We start from the raw sequence: 27,022 nt of genomic DNA, 5'->3' as shown, positions 1-27,022 counted from the left end.
GGGAAAGATATAATATGATATAATATCGAAACTTAGTATCTGAAGAAAAATTCGTGAATTTCCGCCCCAAAATAGTCCACCCGGGCGAGGAAGGACGGTACAGCATTCGTCAGGTGCATTTCAGGACCACGTTGTGGTCTCAAGCGGCCGGTTCACTGCTGGGGAGCAAAGCAGTGCCCCCCCCCCCCCCCCCCCATTTGCGTGACGTCATGTGAACAGTTATCGGTCGCTGGGAATGTGTTCATCCGGGAGCGGCTTCTCCACCACCCTTGTTACCCCGTTCCTCGGCAACTCGGCGCTCACAGTTGCGTTTCGACGAGCAGTGTGCGGGTTTTATCCCGCGTGGTGACATTGATCGTAGCGCAGCGCTCTGGATCCGTAGGGCGCGGAATATCCATTTCGTGCCGCGCTATGGTCGAGGTGGCATACATCCGCTTGCCACGCGATGTGAGTGCCCATTTAGCGACCCCAGCTGCTCTCGATATCAGTCCGGATGTCTTCCCTAAGGTGCCTCCATATACCCCTCGTGCAGCTTCGGGACGTCCAAGTCCTTTCGTGACGTCCCACCTTCCGCAGCTATACTTTCACCCTTCAGCTGTGTTCCTGCGCTCAGGACGGAGACACGAATTTAATCCACGCCGTCACCGGACTCGTCTGCTGACGCGAGGTGTGCTCCCGGAAAAAGCGTGACCGAAGGAGGCGCGGCCCACTTTCTTTTTTTTATCTTCGCTCTTCGCGCCGAGTGTCTTTCAAAAGTGGGCTCGCCGCTCACGAGCGGAGACTTTCTAATTAGCGGGGCGAGGACGGGTGACGGCTGCGGCCGATGGGCGAAGCCTCTCTCGTTGCGTAATGGGCGCTCCCTTCGCGTGGGTGGGCGCTGGCTGCGGTGTGGGTCCACAAAAAGAGGAGGGGGGGTGGTGGTGTAGAGGGTAGAGGAGTGCGCGTTTTACTCCGGCTCGTAGCAGTGTGCGCCAAAGTACAGCTTGGAATGAATCGCGAGTGAATCACGAGTGCGAGGCTGGTGGAAAGTCGCGTGGGAGTTTGTTGGGCAACTCGGGACGCGCGCGCAGTTTCTCATCCGAGTGATGACTCCACCGAAGGGCGGCGCTATACTTGCGTGCTCTCCGCTTGTCGTGAATGTACGAGACGTTCCAGAACTGAACTGAAGTGCTCGAGGCACATTCGTGCCGTCTGCTTCTGCAAGTAAGCGGTGCCTCCCCAGTGGCAGCGGGCTCGCTAATGGGGCATTACGGACGTCCGCGGAGAATGGCTTCTGCTCCGACGCCGATGCAGCGGTCTCCTCACCTTGGCGCGCTGGTACGGGGAGGGGGATCAACGCACCAACGCCCGGTGGCCGTCCGCATTCCGCCGCTCGGCGGAGTGCGTCCCTCTCCCCCCTCCTCGGTTCTCCCAAAGAAGCTGGCGGCTAGAGAACGGTGGAGAGTGGGCGGTGCGTTCGAAATGAAGCAAATTTGCATCGGGAATTGGGTTGAGCGCCGCGCCGCCTCCCAAGACAATGGGCTCGAAAGAATTGAGCGGCCCCCTTCTTCCCTACTCGTGTTCGATCGTGATTGGAATGTCTCGTGCGCGTGAGAAGTCTGGAGTATAGCTGGGAGGGTGCGATTTCTGGGCCGTGTTGACAAACGCGCGGCCGTCTCGGCTGTGCGGCGATGTTTCTCAGCAGCGATCGAGGGTTCGGTGGAACCTCGTTCGCGGCCGGTGCTATTTTTAGCCCCCGTTCTCGGCAGAGTCGGCCGGACATGACGCCCAAGCTGAGGCCTAACGTGAAGCATACTTACGAAAACTTTTCTTTCCAGTGGTGTGCAGTTTGGCATACGCTGCAGGCACTGGCATGTAGGCTTACGGGTGGCAGCGTAGATCGGGTTACCGGCGGCAGCGCCTAGCGTTGTGTGTGTGTGTGGTGAAGTTTACATGGCTGCGACTGAATCGCAGGCTTTCCTTGCGTCGACCCAATGTAAACGGCCTCTCTTTGCTAGGGAGTCGCTGCGCCAGCAGGGCGTTGATCGAGACCCAACTTCGCAATCGAAAAATCCGTGTAAACGCGAAGACGCGTCGCAGCGAAGCGAGTGGGAAACTATAGGAGCCCGGTTTAAAACAACAACAAATGAGCATTTGCATCTGCCTCAGGCTACAGCATTTCCAATCGCTGTAGCCTGCAGCGGAAGGGGCCAACCCGGCCAATCCGCATCTGGTCGCATCGCCCTATAACTCCCAGCTGCGACGCAGTGCGGCGCCGCCATCGCGAAAGCTTCGATGCGCCGCCATGTACAGGTGCGATCATAGGTAAACGAAGCACGGTATTCCTTCAAGCAATTGTTCTTGCCCACTCAGAAAACGAAGGAGCACTTTTTATCTGTCAGAAAGCGCACATGGGTCCACTGCCAGCTTGCACATACCACAGTTGTCAGTTTCAATTACACAAGGTGCAGAGCAAGTGAAAAGGCAACTGTGTGCTCCGTTTTCTTTTGTCCGCACTTGACCGTACATTGTAGTTCACTGCAGCCGGCAAACGGCTTATCGCAGCGGCCACTGCGCCAGCTTGTTCCGATGCGCTCCTGTCGCAGCCATGTGACTTGTGGCGCCGATTCCCTCTCCACATCGCTCGGAAGCCGCGGTGTCGGCCGGTGGTGTATAGGTACTCAGATGTCGGCGTTTTGCTTCTGTGTGCGCCCAGCTTGGAGCTAAACAACGGACGTCTCGTGGAAGTGGCTCGAATGTCAGTGTTGAGTCTGTGTGCGCGCCATCTTGGCGCTAAGCAACGAACAGGGCGGCTGTAAACGAAGAACTCCCCGTGCCATAGATCAGCCGTTGTGCGTGTTGGAGCCACGTCCGCGGAAGGGAGCCCGTCCAAGAATGTGCTGCGCTTTTCCTGCGATCCGTATCACGTTTTCACCTCATAAGCTATTTGTGCACTTGTCTGTATCCGCTACCCCCCAGCGAACGGCTTTGCACTATAATTCAGTGTAGAGTCTTCATTGTACCTCACAGAGCAATCCCTATTAGGATAATTTCATATAACCAGAAAGAAATTGAACACATTCTCTCCCTCATCCGCGAAATAAAGGAGAGAGAAAAATATGAAATTGTCAGTGGCTTAGCTGTGCTACGCCAGGATATACGTAGCATGAGGTGAGTCGGAGGTGTCCACATATCGGTGGACACCTTAACCAGAGGGAAGGCGTATAACTGCCCTCTTGGAAACACCTCAACCGGCGGTAGTGACAGCTGTGCGCTGCGTGCGTTGGCATTGACAACGTTGTGCCAGAAACGCGCCGCTGAAACCATAGGCCGTGGGCGTTCATTGGCGTTGTCAACGTTTTACACTCCCGATCATTTTAAGGAAAGGAAGGCGAGGCACGCCAGCTGCTGCTCCGTGTGACGTCACTGGCTCCTCGCGCATGCGCAGCACGGCTCTCCAGGAGCCACGCGAAACTGCTCTGCTCAGCCTCGGCCAGTGTAGCTCACGCTGCAAAAGAGTCGCAAGAAGCTGTTGTGTATGTCGCCATCGGAGAATGCAGCGTCGGCCGTGTTTGCATTGCATACAGCGAGCCGACCACTTTTGGTCTGGTCTGAACCTCCGAACAGGGTGTTTCAGATGCCGTGTTCCGTGACCCTGCTCGCAGCGTGCGTGTCGCGTTGAGCGCTCGCCGCCGCTGGGCGTTGCTCCGCGGGCATCTGGTTTTCAGGGTTGCGAAGTGTTTCGCTGCTCTCTCGCCGTTCTTGGCGAGCATGCCGTGCTCGGCAGAACGATGGAGTATGCGCGTCCACGCCGCCGGCACCGCTCTGAATGTATCGCCGCTTTCCTTTACTACAGTGCCTTTACCCCGCCGGGGCTGTGTTTTCCCAGCCTGGGCTGCAGGCGGGAGTGCGGCGCTGTTTTCTTGCCTATCTGCTTCCTCGACCGACACTCGCGGACAGTGCCCCCTCCGGCCGAAGGACGTGTGGGAATTGTTTACCGCGGGAGCCGCCTTTTCCACGCGCTCTGGCGGCGAGTAATGAATTCCGCTTGTGCGCTGCCCTGTGTTGCTATATGGCCCCCACGTGCGCTGCTCTGACTCGCGGCCTTTTGAAACCCGCTGGGAATATTTCCCTGGTCATTTTGTATGTGTTTAAAGCTAGTGGTTACACACGCACGCAAATATATACATGCATACTCATACATACGCGCATACATACATACGTACATACATGCAAACATACATACATACATACATACATACATACATACATACACACATGTATGTATGTATGTATATATGTATGTATGTATGTATGTTTGCATGTATGTATGTATGTATGTATGTATGTATGTATGCGCGTATGTATACATACATACATACAAAGACGCGGGTTCGATCCCGGCCGCGGCGGCTAGAATTTCTTTGGAGGAGAAATTCTAGAGGCCCGTGTACTGTGCGATGTCAGTGCACGTTAAAGAACCCCAGGTGGTCGAAATTTCCGGAGCCCTCCACTACGGCGTCTCTCATAGCCTTAGTCGCTTTGGGACGTTAAACCCCACAAAACCATACATACATACATACATACATACATACATACATACATACATACATACATACATACGCACGCACGCACGCCGCCGCCGCCGCGGTGGCTCAGTGGCTATGGTGCTCGGCTGCTGGCCCGAAAGACGCGGGTTCGATCCCGGCCGCGGCGGCTGAATTTCTTTGGAGGAGAAATTCGAGGCCCGTGTACGAGGCCGCCGCCGCCGCCGCCGCCGCGGTGGCTCAGTGGCTATGGTGCTCGGCTGCTGGCCCGAAAGACGCGGGTTCGATCCCGGCCGCGGCGGCTGAATTTCTTTGGAGGAGAAATTCGAGGCCCGTGTACTGTGCGATGTCAGTGCACGTTAAAGAACCCCAGGTGGTCGAAATTTCCGGAGCCCTCCACTACGGCGTCTCTCATAGCCTTAGTCGCTTTGGGACGTTAAACCCCATAAACTAAACTAAACATACATACATACATACATACATACATACATACATACATACATACATACATACATACATACATACATGCATGCATACATGCATGCATGCATACATACATACATACATACATACATACATACATACATACATACATCATGCATGCATGCATGCATGCATGTGTGATGTCTTACGAGACGTGAAGAAGGGTTTATTTAAAGACGTGGTGTGTGTGCTGGATGAGAGAACAAACGCGGGTTAATGACATCCTAGTTGAAATCAAGAGGAAGAAATGGGCTTGGGCAGGGCATGTGATGCGAAGGCAAGATAACCACTGGTCCTTAAGGGTAACGGAGTGGATTCCAAGAGAGGGCAAGCGTAGCAGGGGGCGGCAGAAAGTTAGGTGGCCGGATGAGATTAAGAAGTTTGCGGGAATACGGTGGCGGCAACTGGCGAAGGACAGGGTTAATTGGAGAGACATGGGAGAGGCCTTTGCCCTGCTGTGGACGTAATCAGGCTGATGATGATAATGATGATGTGTGTGCTGCCTATGGGAATCAACGTTGGCTGAATGTTTAGGGGAATCCCCAAAGTGGAGGAGTAGATTTGTAATCAGTAATTACTCACTGGCGTCCACCCAAGCGCAGCCATACAAAGGCTACAAAGTAAAGCTTGCAGCTTCCTCTGAAACTTCGTGAAGAAAAATTCGGTTCTGGTCCCGGGTTTGCGTCATTCCTTTGGCGTCACCTTTCTCACATAGGCGCCTTTTTTTTTTTTAATGGACAGCTGTTGAGGGCACGTTTCCCGGTTCTGCGGCGTCGACGTTTGCCACGTCACGCATGGCGTCACTGCAGCGTGGCCTGACAACGCGCCACACCGAGAATTCCGAACACAGTGACATCACCCGCACTCAAGTAAAGCCCGCGGAGACAATAAGACCGCCGCAATGAGTTGTCGCTGAATATCGCGTTTTATAGTGATAAGACTCTTGTGAGTCTTTTTTTTTTAGCTCTCGTTGGTGTGCTAAAGCAGCGAAGACTGGGAGATTATAGCAACGAGAACTTCTTTTATTTATAATGTTTGGGAAGGGGGGGGGGGGGGGGGGCAGCGGCTGCCGAACAAGGCTCGGAGGGCGGCATCCCAGTGACGCTACGGATTCGAAAGCCACGCCGTTCGGATCTCATCATGGACAGGAGCAGTGCAAAGGAAACAGGACGAGCGCTGATCTCACTCGACGCTGTGTGTAACGTTGTGGTTCAGGTTTTTCGCATTTCCGTTTTGCGGACTTCGCGTTTCTTTTTTTTTTTTTGCCGCTAATAAATTATCGAGTCCAATCTAATTGTCCATTTCTCGTGCTCATATTTTCCACCATCTCCCTCGACAGCAGCCATTAAGCCGCCGCGGTGGCTCGGCGGTTGTGGTGCTCGGTTACTGACCCCAAAAGACGCGGGTTCGATGCCGGTCGCATTTCGGTGGAGGCCCGTGTGCTGTGCGATGTTAAAGAAACCCAGCTGGTCGAAATTAAGCGGAGCCCTTCAATACGGCGTCCCTCCTGGTCGCTTTGGAACGTTAAACCAACCATAAACCAGCAGCCGTCTCCAACCCGTCTTGGGTCACGTGACTGTGGGGTGGGACGCCCATTCAACGTTTATAGGGCTGTATAAACATGGCGCCCTTTCAGGACAGAATGTCTGAACGTTCTCGTTGGTCAGACGCTTATTAAAGCGTAAATTTGGGCTGGTTGGAAATCACTCACAATCATATTTGCTAGCGCCTGTTTCGACACGAGGGCAGAGTAGGTACACATACGCACAGGACAGAAGCTAGGCTAGCGCTAGTGTCTGTCCTATGCGTGTGTGTACTTACTCTGACCTCGTGTCGAAACAAGCGCTAGCAAATATGATTGTGTCAGACGCTTAACGTGGCACTATTTTTAGGCGCCACGTGACTCGCCGTCGGTGTATTGTTTTTGTTTTTCACTCCTGTCTATGTTTGTCATCCGCCGGGCTGGCTGGCCGTGCCTGGCGGCGCTCCTCGAATCGACGACGATGGGCTTTAGGAATCGTCACCCTGGATGTAACCGAATTTGTTGAAGGGGCTCTGGAACACCTTCCGAGGAGAACAGTTCAGGGTTTGGTTTATGGGGTTTAACGTCCCAAAGCGACTAAGGCTATGAGAGACGCCCTATAGTGAAGGTCTCCGGAAATTTCGACCGCCTGGGGCTCTTTGACGTGCACTGACATCGCACAGTACACGACACTCTAGCATTTCGCCTGCATCGAAATGCAACTCGCTCAATCACTGCGTTGCGTTGTGATGACCACTTGAGCCAAACATTACACTTCTACACGCAGCAGAGGACCCACAGTCACGCACGAAAGTTGGAAAACCCTTTCCGGCGACTTTTTCATGCGCGCAGCCTCCTGCGTCGCACGCTCTTGCGTATACTAGTTGAGAGGTGACTATTGGTTAGATTCTTTCAGACGTCACGCAGTTACCATGGCCGCGGCCAGTATTATCTCCGACGGGCCAGGAAAGCTTCGGCCCCGGCGGTGGGGCCGGTTGGTTGGTTGGTAAACATTTATTAAAACAATCAAGGGGCCGAAGGCCCAGATCTAGGGGTCGGCCAGACTCCTTCGAATCTGGCAGCCTCTAGAGCGAGACCGATGAGCGCTCATTGGTCGTCTATAGGGTGGAGCTGCGTAGACGAGCCTCCCAGGTATGTTGCGTGGGTGTTGGCATGTGTTGTCGTGGACAAGTCCAGACCATATGAAGGAGGTCTGCCGGGATATTGCAGTGTTTACACATCGGCATATACCGTTCAGGAAATATGTTATGGAATCTTGTGGGATTGGGGAAAGTGTCCGTCTGAGGAGCGACGAAAGGACATGGAAAGGCGTGAAGACGTTGAAATTCCAATTTTGACTACAGATAACCCAGCTTCTGCAAAGTGCATTAAAAAAATTCTTGCTGTAGGATATTCGTGAAGCGGCGTCCCTTAACGCCTCAGGCACCGCAACCTTATAACAGCCCCTTTCGGAGCTCCTTTTAGCACAGTTGTGCGGGCCTTGGTTCCCGCGCTTTTCGTCAGCTTGAACTTTTGCCGAAACGGAGCAGGAAACGTCGGTCCTGCGAGTGTCCCGGTTCAGACCGAGTACTATTTTTCATTTCCTATCTCCGACCGCTGCCCTACTCGCTCGACGCCGCGTTAAGGGAAACGGTGGCGGGAATAACCACCGGCGGTAAGCAGCACCATGCACGCTGCGCAAGAATGGGCGAGGCAACCTGGTCACCTGTCGCAGCAGCGGGTGGGCCGGAGCCGTCCGAGGCTATAGTCGGCGTGGAGCCCGTGAGAACTAATTAGGCGGCCGCCTCCTGCATGCTTATCAGCGACGGTGCAGCAGCAGCCTCGGCCATTCAGGGTCGCGGCTCCCGTGCAAACGGAGAAACAGCGCCTCCTTTCTTTCTTTCTTTCTTTCTTTCTTTCTTTCTTTCTTTCTTTCTTTCTTTCTTTCTTTCTTTCTTCAGTTGTCGCTCTCCGTATACCTCTGCCGAGTACACAATGCGGACATGTGGGACAGTGCAGTGCAGCGCCGCCTCTCGCGTTCGACTTCCTCGGAGGGAGGGGGGGGGGGGGGGGGGGGGGGAGTCGCCGGCACAAAGGACTCATTACGCGCCGCCGTGGCGCGAGCTTTCGTATGCAGAAGAGGGTCAGCGGGGCGACCGGCCTGACTCGTGCGAGACATCACCGCTGGCGTCACCGCCGTGAGGGTGCATGCGCAGGACACGCTCTGCTCTGCTACCTGCCTGCCTCCGATTCCGCTCGCGCCGAGTTTTCGAGTCCGCGCGCGGTCGGGGCCGCGTGAAGAAAGAAGGGGGGCGCCCGGAGCTGCTCTCCTCGGTGCCGCGGGTCCTGTCGCAACGGCCGGGTTGGAGAAAGGACAACTGGCACGGCGCTCGCCAGCGTCCGTTTAATGAGCGCCGTAATGGGGACCGGATTAAGCAGAGGACAAAACAAAAATACAAAAAAAGTTGAATTAGGGGTAAACTGCTTCGCGTATGCTTGAAACCTGAGGCGGGAGTGTGTAACGTTAGCCGCGATGGCACGTTCCCGAGCGAGTTCGAAAGACGAAGAACGTCGCCGTTTGTCTCGGCGAGACTCTATTCGGTCGCTCTAATTAACTCCTGGCGTCGAACGCAGCTTTCATTTCCGCGGACGATCTTCTCTCCGCCGCTGTCCTGCTAAGCGGATTTGCGCCCTGTCTCGTAATTAGCGCCGAGGCCTTTCGACACGTGCGCCGTCTTTCTTCGTGCGTAGACGGCAACGCTTAGCTGCCGTTGCGATGAAGAACTGCGTGGTATCTGTGGAGAGCGGCAGATGCGCGAAGAAACAACGCGTGTCTTGAACGGTCGCGCACTGGTCGTATTTCCCGTCTGAGCTGCGTCCTCCTGTGTGTGTGCGCTTGCCGTGTTCAGTGTCGGATATGAGTGTAGTTTCGAAACGCTGCATACCACTCCGAAACGGAACACGGCGCACCGAGAACTTGGTGTTTGCACTGCGTTGCGCCTGTGTAAATTCCTTGTGCTGTACGAGATTTTGCGCACTTGTTTCGAGGATCAGATTTGTGAACCGGGTAATGGCGCGGCCATTTTATGGGATAGCTTATGGAGCCCGTTGAGGCGTTTTCTCGGCGTAGTTCATGTGTCACTGTCACGCTATAGTTGCGGTGTGGGCCTCCAAGTTGTGCGGGACTGGTCGCGTTCGAATCTGCGTGAGATCTAGCAGAGAATTGCTAGTCGCAACTTGCGCCAACTGTCGGTCGGGGGAAGTCGAACCGTCGACCAACACATGCAAGGGTATCGTGGGAGTGGCTCAGCAAGGGTATCGTGGGAGTGGCTCAGACGATGGGTGTCTGTGAGTAGTGGCTGTGCTATCGCTTTGTCGCCCGTAATCCGCTATTAAGTGTCCCCCTTTTGGATTAATTTTTCTGCCTATACTGGCGCTCCGTGGTGTGGGCTTTTCGCGGCAAGGCTGCGGGAGCTCCGTGGCGGTGCCTCTAAAAGGCAGCCGCGATTGGGAGCGCTGCCAAACATGGCCGAGCACTGTATTTCGGTAGCGCTGCTGTGTTACAACGAGTGGAATATTTGTGTTATTGTGGACTTGAAATGGGTGCCTGGATCATGACGTGTTGCCCGATCGTTAAGCACGCGTTCGCGCGGTCATTGCTCTTTCTGCGAAACAATTATAGCTACATCGCTAAGTGTACGCTGTTCCGGAGCCTTGTTCGCGTCTTCGCACTTCTGTTTCGAAAGAGTGTGGAAAAGAAAGCTTCACACAAAGGTCCTCGATGCATCGGCGGCCTCGACTGCGAAGCGTGGCCGCTGAATGCCCGTGAATCTTCACGATTCGCTGCCAGCCGTCACTTCGGGTACCTCCCATTGCAGTGCTGTTCGGTGTGAATGCGCTTTCGTTTTATTTTATTGGCGTGAATTGTGTAACGCTAGCGTTCTCCGTTCACAGAGGGCGAACCATCAACACACGCGCCGTGAACTTGATTCCGAGAGGGATTTCATTCGGTGCGCGGCTCTTTTCATGGACTATCTCTCTATGTCTGCAGCTGTGCAAGGCTCGGGCGCTGTCTTTGAGATGCTCGCGGTCTGAGTGGCTTGGCTTCTCAAAATGTTCACAGGAACGAGTCGTGCGAGCCAGGCTGCAGTGCATGTAGTGCTGTTTAAGATGAGAAACATACGCTGCAGCGGTAGTGCGCGCGGTCCTCCGCATTGCTGAACCTGCCCTTTCGAGAAAAAACAGCTCAGTCAGATGACGCTCCAGCTGAAGGACATCAGCGCGAAAGCGACGTTTCATCTGACTGGTTACTGTTTTTGATGCGTTGGGGAGGCGATGATGGAGAGCTTTTATGGCGCACGGGCAGCTTTTCGCCAGAGTGCCATGGCACTAGGTATTTTTTTGACTACACAAACTGAGGTTACAGACGTATTCTTCAAGCATTTCACCAAAAAGCAGCCGAGCACCGAGGCAAAGGAAAGCTCCTACCCACTGTGCGACCGGTGGGTACCCGGTGGCACTGGGGATCGAACGCCGCACCTCCCGCTTGCGAGGCGGAGGCCCAGACCGTGATGGCGCTATTTTAGACGTTCACTCCGTTGGTTGGCTGCCCTGTGTTCACAGCAGATTACCTAGTAAGAAAGTATAAAAAGCGGCTGTCGAAGACGTAATAGTTCCCTGCATGGTGCCGTTAATTCCCGGTTCAGCAGCAATTTCGTATACTTCCCTCCAGAGAGAGTGCGACAGCCCTTGAAAAATGGGTGAAATGCGGTACTAGCGTTCACGCCTCGAAAAAGAATCGCTTGAACTCCTGTTCTCTTTGGAGTGACCGACGTCAAATAACCACAGTGAAGTTTCCGGCGCTGTGCGTGTTTGCCGCGTCGGTGTTCGCGATAGCAGATGTCCATTGAGTTCTTTTCCCTGCCCTCCGCATGACAGCAGGGCAAGGGGGCCGCTGCCGAGCGGATCGGGGGAGCCGGAGAGCGGAGGATTCTGCGGGAATACGGGAAGGGTCAACCTTGATTCAGGTCCCCTCCGGGAGCATCATCCCGTTGTGCACGACCCGCGTCGCGTCGCTTTTGTCCCGTGTCTGCGGCTCCTCTGCTCAAAGCAGTGTGCCTTGGGCAGCGCTCTTTGACGGCCTAAAGGCCGGGATACATGCGACGTTTTTTTCGACGACATTCGCGCGGCAGAAAACATCGCGGCGGCGCGACGCCCGGCTGGAGATACATGGAGCGTTGAAGCGGCGGCGCGCCGCCGCGCATCCCTCGACGCGAAAGCAACTGTGATCACCAGGTGGCAAACACTACTGTGCAAGGAGATCTGTGAGAACCGCGACGCTGACCATTCTGTTAAAATCAGGAAAGTTTCACTTCGACACCATTGTACAAATTTTAGCACTCGCGCTATCTATCAAGATTTGCGTGCTCGAATGCATGCCGTCGCGTACCTTTGGACGGCCGCTCAGCCGCGGACACCAGCGGCTGCGGTTTTCTTCAACACATTCGCTTCAGGGAGGGAGCGCAGGCATTCCGATCCAAGATTCGGCCGTGTTCTCCAAAAAAAGCGACATTTCAAGTCTGATGTAGCGTTTATTTTCACTACAATAACATTTCCGTGCCAAAATCACGGCCTAGCTCGGCGGCCATGTTTGCGGCGGCAGGCAGAGGACCGGAAGAGCGCGCTTTCTGCGCTGCTATTGGCTCGCTTCAGCCGCCGCTTCCGGTCTCACCGGACGCCGCGCGTCAAAATCTAGCCGGTCCTGATAGGCGGCGGCGGGCGTTTTTCTCGACGCCGGGCGTCACTTGAATCTGCGCCGTCGGGCGTTTTTCTCGACGCCGGGCGTCACTTGAATCTGCGCCGTCGGGCGAAAATCGACGACTCGCCGCGGTAAAAACGCTCCATGTATTCCGGCCTTTAGCGCGGCCAGCGAGGCAGTGCCCCCGCTATGGCTGCAGACGTGAAAAATGACCGCTCGGTAGCGCTAGTCAATCTCAGCTCACATGTACAGGGAAGGGGGACACGCGATAGGCGTGCTTTGTAGAGGTTATGTGTCCGTCCGTCTACTGTGCACGGATACACATTGTAAGAGACGACACCTTTAATAGATGGGCCTCGGAGGCGGCCTGTCCTCCAAACTGGGTGTACCAGGTTCGAGGCTGTAACCAGCCGCATGGGGAAGCGAGTGCTCGCCAAGCTTGCCGGAGGAAAGGGAACTTCTCTGAGATCTCGACTGTGGAGTGTGTAAGTACGTACTGGTAGAGTGTTGGTCGAGATGACTTGTATTCTTTCCCAATCCTTTATTGGCTGTGTTTTCCTTTCTCCAGTTATTTATTGGGTTAGTATTTGTTATTGTCCCCACCGGGGGCGGGGACATAGAGTTTAAAACAAGCTGTTTTGGTGGGAACGAGTGCAGGTAGGTGTCACTCAAATGCAAATAAGCTTTCTTCTTGCTCGTATCTTTCTTTCTGTTTCATTAATTGTTAATGAATAGGTAACCTTTCCGGAAGTGTCCCCGAGCAACCTGATTGAGCAAAATCGAATCTGGAATACGTCCAGTATCCCATACGACCATCGCCATCAACGTACAAGATCCAGAGGGAAAATCAACTCTAACTCAATTACTCTGAAAGATTATTATCAGTTTCCGTTGGGGTGGATGTGTGGCGGGGCAGGGGGGGGGGGGGGGGGGAATTGGGCTGGCTCCATTTGCATCCGTCTCATGAGCGGAAGAGGCGCGGGAGCGGAGGTCGAACGGGAATTTCTTTTCAGTCCGCCCCTCTGTGGTGTTGTCCTTATCAGTGCGCTAATGTGGAGAGCAGGTGCGTTGCCGTGACTTCCTCGTGGCGGCGGGTTTCTCACGGCTCCAGCCGCCGACAGCCGCGAGCGACAATAATCGAAAGTAACCGTGAGCGAGCGATCCAGCGGGCGCGTTTCTTGGCCGCAATAACAATCAGGACGTCGGCGGCGGGAGAGCTTCGGGAGAGTTATGAGGGGCCTGCGCCCATTATGGGCTCCGCGTTAAAATCGTACGAAAGAGCCTGCAACGCTCGTCCGAAAGATGTTTCGGCTGTTTTTTTTTTCCTTTTTTTTTGTGAAGCGTATGGTAGCCACGTGCGAACCTGGCGCGCAGTATGTTGCAAATTCTAAGCACACAGGAACTATTTCCTTTTTTTTTATTTGCGCAGGGTGATCTGAATCTGGGTTCATTTTGAAGTTCGCAACGCTGGCCCAGTGCGGGCTGCGTTGAGGCAGGACCTTTACAAGGTTTCTATAGATAGTGCGTAGACTTCAACATTTCGACTGACTGTATAAACTATCTATGAATTGTCAAGAAGGTTTCTAGAGCGTTAGGTGTTCTTAGCTCGCTCCTTGAAAAAATGTGGCGTCGGCGGCGCTGTCCGCATAGCCCTCCGACTACTCTCCGGTGGATACACAACCACGTGTCCCTTGGTAAAAATGAATCTTCCACCCACGGTCCGAGCACCTCCCGGGTACAGGGCGGGCCCCCTATGCGCTGGCCTGTGGCTACTGCGTTAGCTGTTCTTAGATGTTTCCTCAGTTTACCGTCGTTGGCGTCGGCGAGCCAGGCACCTACGGACGAAACCGCGCCTTTGGGCACCGACCGGTCAAAATGCACCTCCCACGTACAACGAGCCCAGGGCCCTTCACTCAGCGCCTCTCGGCTCGTCCTGAGTGCAGGGCAGATGCCGAGGCGTAGCGGTTAGCGTGCGCGAGGCTCCGCACAACTTGAGATGTGATCAGCGACGTCCACGGGTTGTCGTGTGTTCCGGCGGCCTAATGGACGATCCTCTTGGATGTGCATGTATATGTCAGAGTACCCAGAGCATGTATAGGAAGTATGATGAGACTAAAAACCGCGGAAAGCCGTGGACGAACTACACGAGACAGCTCTATATCCCGGCTGCTGTTCGTGAATTAAAAACCTCTTTTAACTCGCTGTGTTGCGCGCACAAAGCCTACCGCGTCTCGCTGTTGTCTAAACCGTTCCTGCGGCTGCGGTTGTTGTTAAAGCCGGTCTTTGTATAGAAACGCTGACGTAAACTGCAGGCTCGAACAGTATAGCTTCTACAGTCTATTAAGGCCTGTACACACATCCCGCGCGCTTTACATATATGTGGGCAACAAACTTTGAAGAGGAAGACAGACTCGTGAGTGTTTGCCTCCGCGAATAATGCTTTTAAAAATCGCATGAATGCCAATAGTGTATCTACAGAAAAGGAATCGAATGCGGATAGAATATATATACGAATATTCGCCCTAGTAACGAATATTGGTGCAAACCGATGAATCGCGCGAATGGCGAATTGCTAGCTGAAACGCCGCGGTATACGATGCTGATACACTTATAGACACAGCTGTCAAAATGCTCAGCACTGATTCTACTACAGTCATGTAAAACTAAAAAATGCAACGGAAAATCCCCCTGAAAGCATTCCCTCCCGCCAGTGACGTCGACCGATAGTGTGACATAATAAGGGGCTGGCAGGTGCAGGGAGATTAACTGCGGATTAAGCGGATTAACCGCGACTTCATGACCATCGGTCGACGCCATTGGCTGGAGAGCCTCTTTTGAGAGGGGTTTGCCACTGTGTTCTTGAGTTGTAGCCATCTATAGCACCCACTGTATTTTCCTTCGTCGCGTGGCTATTCAAATCACCACCTTAACAGCCCATACTGTCGTTTCGTTCCGTTTTATTACCTTGAAGACCCCTTTCGGTGTATTACAAAAGGGATGGGTCACATATCATGGGTGAGATTACAATTTTTGAATGTGAGAAGCAACACTCGTCGCAAAAGTCGATGGGCAGGTGCAGTGACGTGGGGAAGAACGTTTACGTAGTACCTTGACGTAGTACCTGGCTGGAGTCTTCCGCACTAGGGTATGAACTGGCGCTGGACTGTCAGACAGTTCACCGACCATTTGGGAGCTTAATTTGCTTCTTAAACACAGTATAATACTACCGAACTTCTTACTACCGATTATTCGCAGAGTATTCGAAAGCCCAAGAATGTGTTCGATTCGTTTCGAATAAGTAATTCTGAACGTGCACTGTTTGAAACTTTCGACGAATCGAATACGAAGGTATTCGATTCGTTATTCGAAGGCTTCTAACACTCGCACACCCCTAATTATTCCCCCTGTTCCTGTAGCGCATTCAGTCCACACCGCTGATTTTAATAGGCCAACAAGCGCCTGGTGACTGCTCAACCGTGAGAGTCATGCCTTACTTCTTTTTTTCCTGACCCAAATCGTGTGGTGCTGATTAGCCGTCCTAGCTATGTGCCTCCCATTTGCCGATCATCAGTGGGTGTACTACCGCTACTCCCGCATGACCAAACACAAGTCTCTCAAAACGCTGGTTCTGCTTTCTGAGTGAGGCCGTCACAGGCTCGGAGAAGGGAAGGATTGTCGAATGCAAGATGAGTTTGGGCCTGAAAAGCTGGACGTCGCCGCAGGTTCAGCTTCGGCCGCGTGTCGATGGAAGCGCGTGCACGATCCGCTGCGTGCAGAAATCAGACCGGACACTTCCAGCGTATACGACGTTGCTTGGCTTGTGAAAGCCATTAGGTGGAGAATCGGGCATTAGCTGGTGTTTAGCCGCGCAGAAAACTCCGGTAAGAACGTATAGATTGCTAACCTGCGTGTTTCTTTTCTTGAACCCTGTAACGATCCATTCCATTTCCCATTTCATTTGGCCGTGACGTCATTGTGACGAAAGCAACAGCAAGCGGGAGAGCAAACACAGACACAGTCGGTCTGGTCGCGCCTGCCCCGCATCCGACTAGTCCGGCTGTCACACAAACGACGCCAAGTTTCTTTGCCGGACGTATCAAACGTGTAGTCGTGCTGCCTCATGCCCGTTTCACATGGTGCGATTCTTGCCACAGCGCACTGCGATTTCAGCCGCACTGCGACAGAAAGGCACGCCGCTCCCGTCGCAAAGTGGCTGCGGCAGGCTTCCAACCAGTTGGTCGCACGCCGCACAGTCGCAGCGATCGTTGCGAACGACGCGGCCGTCAGCCAATAGAATTCAAAAGTGTGACATCACAGGAAACGACGTAGCGGAAGACGTCGAAACTGCACCAGAGGTATTTTCACTTTGTTTGGAAGCGCTCGGGCGAGGAAGAAAAAACTTTTTTTTCCTCCACGCGCTCGGGTCTGTTGATTTCTCAACATGTCACGTGCATTATTTAACGAGCTGCTCATCGTAGTTGCGTACAAAAGCAAAAACTTAAGAATACCTTATTTGCATAAAGTACTTGATATTTTAATAACAGCACATTAATTCAATAAAAAATGAAACTTTAAGCGTGTTCTACGTTTATGATTGGAAAATTATGCGTGGGCCGCTCGTGCCGCACCAACAGAAATCGCAGGCGCCGCAAGCATGTGAAAGGGCTGTCGCGACTGGCGCCGCTGCGACACTGCGACTGGACCGAAGTTTTTCGTTCGCGTCGCATCATGTGAAACGGCCATCACTCGTGGGCGTCGTGACCACTGCGACATATGGGCCCGAGACGCGTTCATGCTAGCCGGTGGTATCATGGGCACGTTATGTCACGACCAGCGTGACGATAACGCCCTACGGCAGCGGGAGGAGGGCGACCAATCGCAGAGTAGCGAATGGAATGGGAAGGAAATGGATCGTTACACAATGCGGCCACGCACGAGGCAGCTTCGGTTGATTGCAGTCGGCCTGAACGGTGTTCACTTTTGTTGCGTAGGTGTGAAAAAAAGGGTGGGGGGATGAGAAAATACTGGCATGCCGGAGGAGGTATAGAAGCTTGTGTGTGCGGGCAAGGCTCTGTTTTTGTATTTGTGTCTTGATCAAACTATCGAATGTCACTGTCGGTAAATAGGCCGCCGTGAGACGAAAGATTGCTACTGGCGCAACAACGGCGCATGACGCACGAATGTCATGCACTACTACGTATATCAATTCAGTTCTTTCGATTCCGCTGCTCTTCTTTTTTTTTTTTCAAAGCGTTTTGTTTGAGGGGAATCGCTCTGAAGTCTGAAGATACGCGCGCGGGTACGCTTGCTGTGTGGGAAATTGCTGAAGAACCGTATTACCTTGCTGACTGACTGCAAAGAACCTGGAAGTATCACGCCGTGCGAAAAATAAAACCCGTCCCTGCTTCTTGCTCTTGGGGCGCAATATCCGGATCATGTGCGTGGTGGGCGTGGCGCCCTCGTAGCCGCGTTTGGTCGTTCCGTGCTTCACTCCATGGCATTGCATCGAGAGTTCACGCGCGTGTGGGAAATCGGATCCACCGCCAGCATTCGGTGCGAGCACCGGTCTAGTCCAATCCAGTTCAGATCGAAGACCGTGGGCAGCCGACCAGAGTGAAGATCGCTCGCAGCGTGTGCTTTACAGCGACCGCTGTATAAGGCTCGTTTCCTTGATCTGCGCCGCCTCGCTCATTGGTCAGCATGCAGTGATGTAACGCGTGACGTCAGTGTGCAACGCCGCGCGCTTACTGGTTAGCGTCGTGCGTGACGCCGCTGCAACACGCCCTGTTGAGTGGTCCAGACGCAGTGACATCGCGAGCGACAGCACATTGACGTCGTGCGCGCGGACGTATAGCAAAACAGATCGGCAATAATGAATTCGCCACCGCTAACAGTTATCGCCTAATCTTGCATTGCGCAGTGGTAACCGCCCTTCAGAGCGGTTACCACTTTCGGTTACAACTTTCAGAGAGTTAGCTTGGTGGCTCCTTCCCGATCTATCTTAGCTGCTCCGTGTGCTTGTGGTCTCTACACTATCGGTAAATCGCTTCTTCCACAGGAATAACGTTTTCAGTTCCTTAGCTCTGTGCTCGTTCCTCAGTTGTAGCGCCGTCGGCGCCGACGCCGTACGCAGCACAGACCTTGGCATCGCTACGCTATTTGCTTAACGCTTAAAATATAACGCTTAAAAGTAACGCTTAAAATATTCGCATTACACACGCCTGCTTTCATACACAACAGCATTTCCTTTGTACGGCGTCTTTGATACTTTTCCTGGTTCCCACCTCGCACACAAGTCTTTCATGCGAGCGGAGTTGGGTTATTTGCATGTGGTTCAGCAGAGTGGGCATTTTTTCAGCACCGTAAATAGACCACGGAGAAGGATGTCTACACACAGGACGCGCGTACTTCTATCGTCCTTGTCGCTCTGTCGTTGAGCTGAAAAATGACGTCTCTGTTGCACACAAAACACGCCCGACCGCATGTGCGCAGTGCGGCAAACCAGGCACGTCGTACGAATCGATATAATCTGTTCATTCGATCTCAAGTGTTTGGATCATTCAAACTGTCCTGCTTTGAGTGACGCGGTGTTTACTATCGGAGACAAGCGAAACGCGAACATCAGAATGGCAAGGTCGTAAGTTGAGCGAGATTAGATTCTCGCGTGGTTGGTTATCGCTCCGGAAGCGCGATGGCCGCTTTTCGTGTTTGACCTCTCTATCGTTCAGCTATTAGTTCGTTTATGCGTTGTTTTTCTCTTTCGCTTCGCGTTCGTCCTCGGCAGATGGGTTGTGCGTTGGTACCGATGGATCCTGTTCTGCAAACAACGCCGCGTGTAGTCCATCTCTCGCATAGACAGACGACACTGGCTGAAAACGCGGGGTGGTCGCCTGTGTGCAGAGGAGAGTGGGGACGGTTTTCGGCAACTCAAGTGTCGTCTGCCGATGTGCTGTGCAAGCTATAATGTCGGCATTTTGGTGGCATCGGAAACTCGCTGGTGTTTGCTCTGGTGGGGGGTGTTGATAAGACATCCAAATGTTGTTTCCGACGATGATATCAGTGAATAGGCCAGAATGTGCGTCGGCTGGTAGTGTTTTTTTTTTTTTTTTTGCTATATATTTTTGAGAGCCACCGCGTCATTGGTTGTTTCCTGGGGAACTTCTGCGTTTCCGATCGCAGCACCCTTGAATTCGGCGAAGACTACCATTTCGTTGCCAACTAAGGTTTTAGTGTGTGAAAAGTTCATTTAGGCGGGAGGCAAAAAATTGGAAAAAAGAAAACGAAAACATGAATGGAATTTTGCCCCTGTGGTTTCAGCCTTGTATGTCTCTTTCTTTTTTTTAATTCATGTTCTGCCTTAGCCGCTTGGTGAGATCAGCTTCGTTGCCGACGGTTTAGCAGGCGCCCATTCCTTTCAACAGGCAGGGACGTTTCGTGTGCTGCAGGCGGAAATTTTTGTTCTTCCTGTATTACCGACTTTTTTTTTTTTTTTTCTGGATGGATAGCGAGAAAACACTGCTTCTCGCGTCAGAAGAGGCGGCGACTCGTCGACTCGTCGTCCTGAACGTGATCACTTGTTAACCATTTTTGCTTCCACGGAGCGTAGCAGACGCGCGCTTCCATAACAGCGCTGGTTCCGAGTGGTCGTCTGCCCCCAGGCTCGCTGCCCGCCGCGCTGTTTGCCTCTTGTTGCGTGGCGGACACGGCGCGAGCACAAAGCGCGATCGCTGACCCCCCGCTGCTACCGGGGTGCATGCAGTCAGCGCGCTGTAGGAATAAGCAGCTCGCGGCAGAGCATGGCAGCGAAGCGTGGCAGCCTGTTTGTCCGCACTGCTGCCGGCGGTCGCGCACTGTGCTCCTGTGCGGAAAGTTGCGATGCTCGGCCACATGCGCGTCGTTCCCAGCCGCGTGGAACACGTCCGGCCGAGGCCTTGTCCTTGCGTCGGAAGCGCGAACCCCTCTTAGGAGGGCTTCGGGATGGGCTGCCTTGTCTCGGTACTTGTGTGGGCGAGGGAACGGCTGTACTTGGCTAAGTTATGGTGGACTGGAAGTAGTCAAGTGTTGGAGCCGTATCCGGTTGCTTTATTGTAGCGATAGCTACACTGCTGTAGCTACGCCAGCAGCTTGAGGCATGGTCGCACTTTCGCCGTGGTCGCGCCGACCTTGAGCCGTTGCCTAGCAACCGCCGCGGTGGACACCCGAACCGCACGGTACTGAAATGGAGGAAGTGGGAGTGAAAGAAGAAACAAAAATAGGGGCCGTAATGAAGCAAATGAATTTGAGGAAAGGAAATTACGCAGTCACTGTGAATCCATGTCCAGGGACGAAGATGAAAAAACGCAGCGGCGAAAGACTGACTTTGCAATTCGGCTCAGCTAGTACCACTCGGCCGCCTGTAACTGTCGCGTCACTCCAGGTTTAACCCGAGCTAAACCACAGCCAATTTTTCTGTTGTGTTCCGGATATGGGATGTTTGAAGCGATGCAGTATGTTGCCGAGGCTCGCTTGCTTGTACAGGGTGACGAGCAGAGGGCAGGCTGGCTGGGAACTTGGATAACACCCCCTAGACAATTTAGAGGGTGTTTTGTTGCCTTAGACCGCGTCATGAGGGAAAGGATTAAAATGGGGAGGAATAATAACAGGTAGGATACACGTGTGTCCGGGAAGTGGGGTCGCATCCAGGCGGGCCCTGCGGACAATGCATCCTCGCCTTGTACCGCGTAACCTCACGCGAAGCGCCGTGTGGCGGTCTCTCCCGTATTTCGTATTGTTGCGCATCAAGCCTCGTACGCGCCGCGGGGGGGGGGTTCCTTCGTTTTTTCCTCTCCCTAACGGGTGTGGTGGCTTTGCGCTGGCCTTGAAAAAAAAATGGGCTGTCGCTTAGCCAAGGTTAAGCCTGGATATCTCGAAGCGAAAAGCTCTCGCTGCTTTTCAGCCAACTTCCTAGCTACCACTTCTGGATCGGTGTTTCTGCGCCGTCCGACTGTTGCTTCTTCTTCACTTTCCATGGCGAGTGTCTGCTCCTGTTCTATGGGCAAGCGCGCCTTATATACCCCTCCTTTCAAATGCGTACTGCGCACGGCTGCGGCGAAAGGTCAGACGGTGGCGAGGAGGAGAAGCGGCGGCGCACATGCGCAGTAGCGCGCGGCGGCGGCGAAAGGTCAGGCGTTCGGAGTCAGCGCGCGGCGGCGACGACGGCTGCGGCAGCAGCGCCCATCTGCGCTCCGCGTGATGTCACTCGGTTTCGCGCATGCGCAGCTGTTTCAAATCTGTAGTGTGGCTCACGCGAAGCGCGGTGTTGACGAGCCTAGTGAAGCTTTTCGCATCAGAAATCGATCATTCTCTTGTACTCTTACCGCATCCTAACCCAGTGTGATTCTTTGGTAGTATACATATCGGCCTTAGATGAGTCTCCGGCAAGAATATGCAGTCTTACCTGCTCGGATTTTGAGAAGACAAAAAACAAGAAATGTGCAATGGATAGCTGGATGGATGTACGGACGGACAGATCGAGAACCAGATGCGCATGCTGTCAGCGGAGATGTGCGAGGAAGTTATGTGTAAATTTTGTTTGAATCCTCCTAATTGCCAGGTAATTTTTGCCGGCAGGTGTCTCTTTCATCGTTGGAAGAAGGCAGCAAAAACGCAATCTGTGTGGAAGACCAGCATGCAATCTACGGACTAAATATTCCACTTAAATATCAGGCGCAATAATTTGCTAGAAAAGAATTGATAATCTATATTGTGTGCGCCGCATACAAAGCTGCCAGGATACGACCGTGGGGTCATGTCATCCACGGCCGCTCGATGGCATTATGAACGTCTCGCTTTCTCCCCGCGTCGTTTATTCACAGTGAGCGTTTGTTTCTTGGCCGATTAAAATTCGATACGCACAGGCATGCCTTGCCAGTACAGCAGTGTGAGATGGAGGCTTCCAATAGCCGCAAGAACCATACAATATTAGTATTCTATTCAACACAAGACCCCCCCCCCCCTCCCCCTAGGCCAAAAAGCTAAAAATAACGCTATTGCACTGGTCAGCCAACGGCTGCACCCGCTCAGTCAAGCTCAGCTCTAACCGGCCGCCGAAGCCAGTGTGACGTTTGTTACCGGACCAGTAGCTAGATGGCGCTACTTCTGCAGTGTGGCGTCATGGCTGCACTGAGCGAGAGAGTACAGCTTTTGCCAAAAGTTTCTGGGCCACGAGAACCTTGGCTTGGTAAGGGCACACGGCCGGGAGGGGTTGCTGCGATCGTTGGCCCTTTCTGGTAGCACTGCTTTAGATTGTGGACAGCACTTCTAAATCGCTGCGTCTAACCACCTCACTTCATGTCCAATGCCACACACAGTGTCAGCACGTGCTAGCTGGGCTTCTAACGCTGCATTCGTTTAAGCTGTCCGGCAGTGAGAAGAAAAGCCCAGAGCAAGAGGCCCTTATTGCACCATTACTCATCTTTCCAGCGCACATAAAATACACGGACAGAGGGAGAGTAGGCACCTGTCCTCTGTGTGCGCTGGAAAGATGAGTAATGGTGTTACCATTAACTAGTCCAGCAGTCTATGCTTAGCCCTTTATTGCGGGAATAAATGATCGCAGTCTGGCGACTTCAGCAGTGAAGCACACATAAGTCCTTGAGGGACTGTTTGGTCTTCAGTTTTCATATATCATATATCTTTGGTTTTCATATATTTATTTATTTATTTATTTATTTATTTATTTATTTATTTATTTATTTATTTCGGATACTTTCCAGGCCCGAAGGCATTACAGAAAGGAGTGGTAAGATACATAAAATGAACAGTGCATGTTAAACAATATTGTTTACAAAACGGCAGAAAATACAGTTGTCTTGAAATTGCAGATGTCAGAAATGGCAGCGATGGAGGGAGGAAGGTCGTTCCAGTCTGCGCTCGTTTTGGGAATGAATGAATTATGACACATTTTTGTTCTGGAAAATGGAACAGCAACTTTAAACATGTGGTCAGAACGGGACGATATGTATGATGGTCGAGCAAAAAGATGATCCTTTAATACAGGGTTGTGATGATACATTCTATGGAAAAGACAGAGTCGAAAACATTTACGGCGTGAGGAAAGGTCTGGCAGGGTAAGGGTGTTTTTCATGGAAGTAATGCTGGCGTGACGGGAATAGTTAGATAAGATGAAACGTGCTGCGCGATTTTGAATGGATTCAAGTGTGTTGATTAATGTGATATATCCTTCTTTTATTCACTCACCTCTGGCACTAACATTCTTGCAGGCTAGTTGGTGCATAGTTTTGTCGAGATTGTCAGTGCTTAACGACTGGGTCAGCGACAGGGGCAGTGATTTGTCGCGTTTCCTTCCTTTCCGATGTCCCTGTCATTATGCGCTAACAGTCCAGCAAAGCCTCTGGCGTACTTGGGCTAAGCGTTGTTATGCGGCAGGAGAGATAACCCCCTGTGGTGCACTTGCTGGCATGGCATATGTGCTTGGCAGTTCCCTCTCCTTCCCGCATCTCTCCTCTCTTGGTCTGCTGGGCCATCGTTGTCCTGGGACATGGACTGTCCTCCTCGCCTGTGCCATGAATTCTCCAAGCTTCGAAACCGGCAGTACAGTGCACTACCGGGAGCAGAAGCAGCACGCGTCAGTTTCTGGTGCCAGAATCGTCCGAAGTGCAAAGAGTAGATGGGCTTGGAAAAAAAAAAATGATGGTCGATTTTAGATGCGAATTAGGTGCGCTAGCTGTTCAGTTTTCATTTCGGTTCCGGAGTTCAGATCCATTGTTCACGGATGGCAGTTGTTTGGACAGCGATGATGTTTTAAGTGTCCATATGTGCGGAATAGTTCATTCTCTACGTCCATAGATACCTGGGAGTCTTGCTACCTCTCCTGTCGCAGTGGTGCAGCGGTCAAGCAATGTGCCATCACCCATCTATGGCAGGTGCTGTCATTGGTGGGACCTGGGTTGCTTGGACTGGGTTGCGATCCAGGTTGCTCTTCCTGAGCAGCCTCTCGCGATTAATTGAGATGCCACCTGACACAGTGGGCAGGTGCTCACACAAAACTGGCCTCAGACAAACACACAACAGCTAAATGCGGGGAGTGGCCACTATAAGTGCTCGCGCACTAAATAAATAAATAAAATTGCCCAGCCTGCATCTGCCCGAAGTACAGGGAGGGAAGCGCGCATGTTTGGTGGTGTGACCTGCAGCCACGCAACCGCAGGACAGTGGCCCATTTTATGGGTTTTTTTACGAGCGAGATCGCAAGATGTTCAAATTGTGCCACGAAAACCTTTCGAAGCCAGCACTGACAAATGCATGCCGTCTTTGCCGAAAGTATCCAGGCTGCATGATTTGTTTCTGAGATGTATAGTGGAGCACCCCTCTAGCTCTAAATTAAGGTAAGCAGAACCCTTGCCTTATGAGGCCTTTTGTTCTTTCGGGGAGAAGCAAACCCTGTTGCCGGGTTACTTTTGACAAAGACGGTACCTATTGGAGCTGACTGTACGGCATAAACTTTTGGCTCGCCAGATATTTCGAGATATGCAAGTTTGAGCCAGCGAAGGTTTAATACACTTAACCTGCTGAATGAGGCTACTCATTTACTTGGGGTGTGGTTTATGTTATCTAAACTCTTTTAACAGCATAGCTGAGTGCTAATTTGAATGTTATGTCTCCTTGTCGTTTTCAATGAAAAATTAAAGGTGAATAGTCCAGCCCTGTGCTTGCAGAAATGTCAGCCTTCAGCACACCTTTTTCATGTGATGTTTTACGTTGCCATTTACAGCTCCCTTTTTGATGTTCCCTCTTTATTTTGTTCTTTAAGTGGGCGTCCAGCGGCACTCACTCTGGTGAGCCTGCAGGTGATTGACATGCTGCTGTTTTTCTCATTGCTGCTGTGCAGGGCGTACTCCTTGGTGGACTCGTCACGCGTGTCCACCTTCCTCATCTCCATTCTGCTCATGGTGTACGGCAGCTTCAGGTGAGCCTGCTCTGCACACCTGCACCTTGCTTGATGCCTTGATGTGTGCAGGTGCAGTGTGCGTCTTTCTCTGCTTTCTTGTGAAGCTCTTCTTTTGCGCTGAATAGCCTGACCTGCGCCCATATGCTGGAAGTGTCCACGAAGTAGACATGTCGGAATGATTTGGTTTATACTATTTTAGGTGCATTCTTTTTTTTTTTTTTGTAGGAACAAACTGCTGCTCTCTCTGATTGGCTTAGTTGCAGGGGGAGCTTGCACAACTTTTAAATCAGACTGCCTGTTTTTTGCTTTTGAACACTTTAAAATAAATTCTCAGTATTTGTAGCACAAATATTTTATTGTTGACTTTTGTACTACAACTATTATTGCAGTGGCAAGTAAAGTTTCTGCTGAGATGACATTAATAGGAAAGACATGTCGGCTGGCATCATGCAGCCATCAATTGGTGCTCAATTGGTGGGAGCCAATGTGACACCCACAAATGGCTGTGGACCAAAGTGGGCATGTTGACTTAGTGATATGCTTTCAGAGCATCAACCCTGGTTGCAAGTTGCTGTACGCAGCGTAATAAAACACTCTTCTTTAAAAAAAAAAAAATACTGTCTTAGCGCCAAGTTGCATGCAAATGGTTATGTTCAGCTGCTGCCCCTTGTCGCCAGTCATTTGTGGTGTGATCTGTGCCAACACTAGCTGAGCCTTGTGTAGTTGCTACCTTACTCCTGATAGTGCATCCTAATTCAAGCTTGTGTATCACTACAGCTAATTTTCAGGGAGTTGGAATGTGATAATGGTGCCAATGCTTTTTCGACTGTTTAGTGAGTGGCTTTTGTACATTTCTAGAGAAAAAAAAGCAGGGAGACAGACTAAAACTGACCAGGGCACTTTATTTTTCATTCCTTTTTGTCTGTCCCAGCGTAGCATTTGTTTTTCTCTGACAGTTCCTGTGGTCTAAGTATGTGGCACTGAACAGTATGTAGACTGTAGTAGGCGTATGTCAATAGGCAGTGGACAACTTTGTTTCAGCTGTTGGAACTGTTTATTTTAACCTTTCCTTCCTGCTTATAACCTGGTGTCGACTGCATTCTTTTTTGCACCATGTCACATCGAGTGCATGCAGTGTGTATCAGTGGCTCACTTATCTCTCCCTGTGTATTTGGGTTGAGATTTTGTGTTCATCCTCTTTCGTTACTCTCCTCTTGTCCACAAATTACTGCTGTGCTAGTTGTTGGTTGGTTTATGGGGTTTAACGTCCCAAAGCGACTAAGGCTATGAGAGACGCCGTAGTGAAGGGCTCCGGAAATTTCGACCACCTGGGGTTCTTTAACGTGCACTGACATCGCACAGTACCCGGGCCTCTAGAATTTCTCCTCCAAAGAAATTCAACCGCCGCGGCCGGGATCGAACCCGCGTCTTTTGGGTCAGCAGCCGAGCACCATAACCGCTAAGCCACCGCGGCGGCGCTGTGCTAGTTGTATTGCATTCAGCTGCTCATTGTTTGTTTGCTGCTATGCGTTTATTTTCTGGTTGATAATCACCCGCAGCTACAAACGTTTGACACACTGCTGATTACCCCAGTCTGCAGTGCATTCCTCCCTTGGGACTGGTTCCCTGGGCCTAGCAACTTTACCCAGGACTCACTTTATCACAGGTTTCCTGTATGGAGGCAATCGGTTGCATTTTAAGTTGGACAGTTTGTGATATATGGTCTGGTAACAACACTCCTCTTCACTAAACATCATCAAAAGAAGTGTTGTGTGCACAGAGAT

The 27,022-nt window shown here is 52.1% G+C and overlaps 1 protein-coding gene across 1 annotated transcript in view; it reads left to right on the top strand.

The window, feature by feature from the left end:
* Window positions 1–27,022, top strand: part of SppL (signal peptide peptidase-like protein) — an 80,824-nt gene that overhangs the window by 12,442 nt on the left and 41,360 nt on the right. Inside the window, exon 2 of the mRNA XM_089572752.1 lies at window positions 25,179–25,256. Within this exon, the coding sequence (XP_089428878.1) occupies window positions 25,179–25,256 (78 nt within the window). The remainder of the gene's footprint in view (window positions 1–25,178; window positions 25,257–27,022) is intronic.

The sequence above is a fragment of the Amblyomma mixtum genome, chromosome 2, assembly GCF_055824585.1.
Source record: "Amblyomma mixtum isolate Tamu chromosome 2, ASM5582458v1, whole genome shotgun sequence".
Taxonomy (NCBI): Eukaryota; Metazoa; Arthropoda; class Arachnida; order Ixodida; family Ixodidae; genus Amblyomma; species Amblyomma mixtum.
The sequence above is the reverse complement of the archived record's forward strand: the minus strand, read 5'-3'. Positions and strand labels throughout refer to the sequence as shown.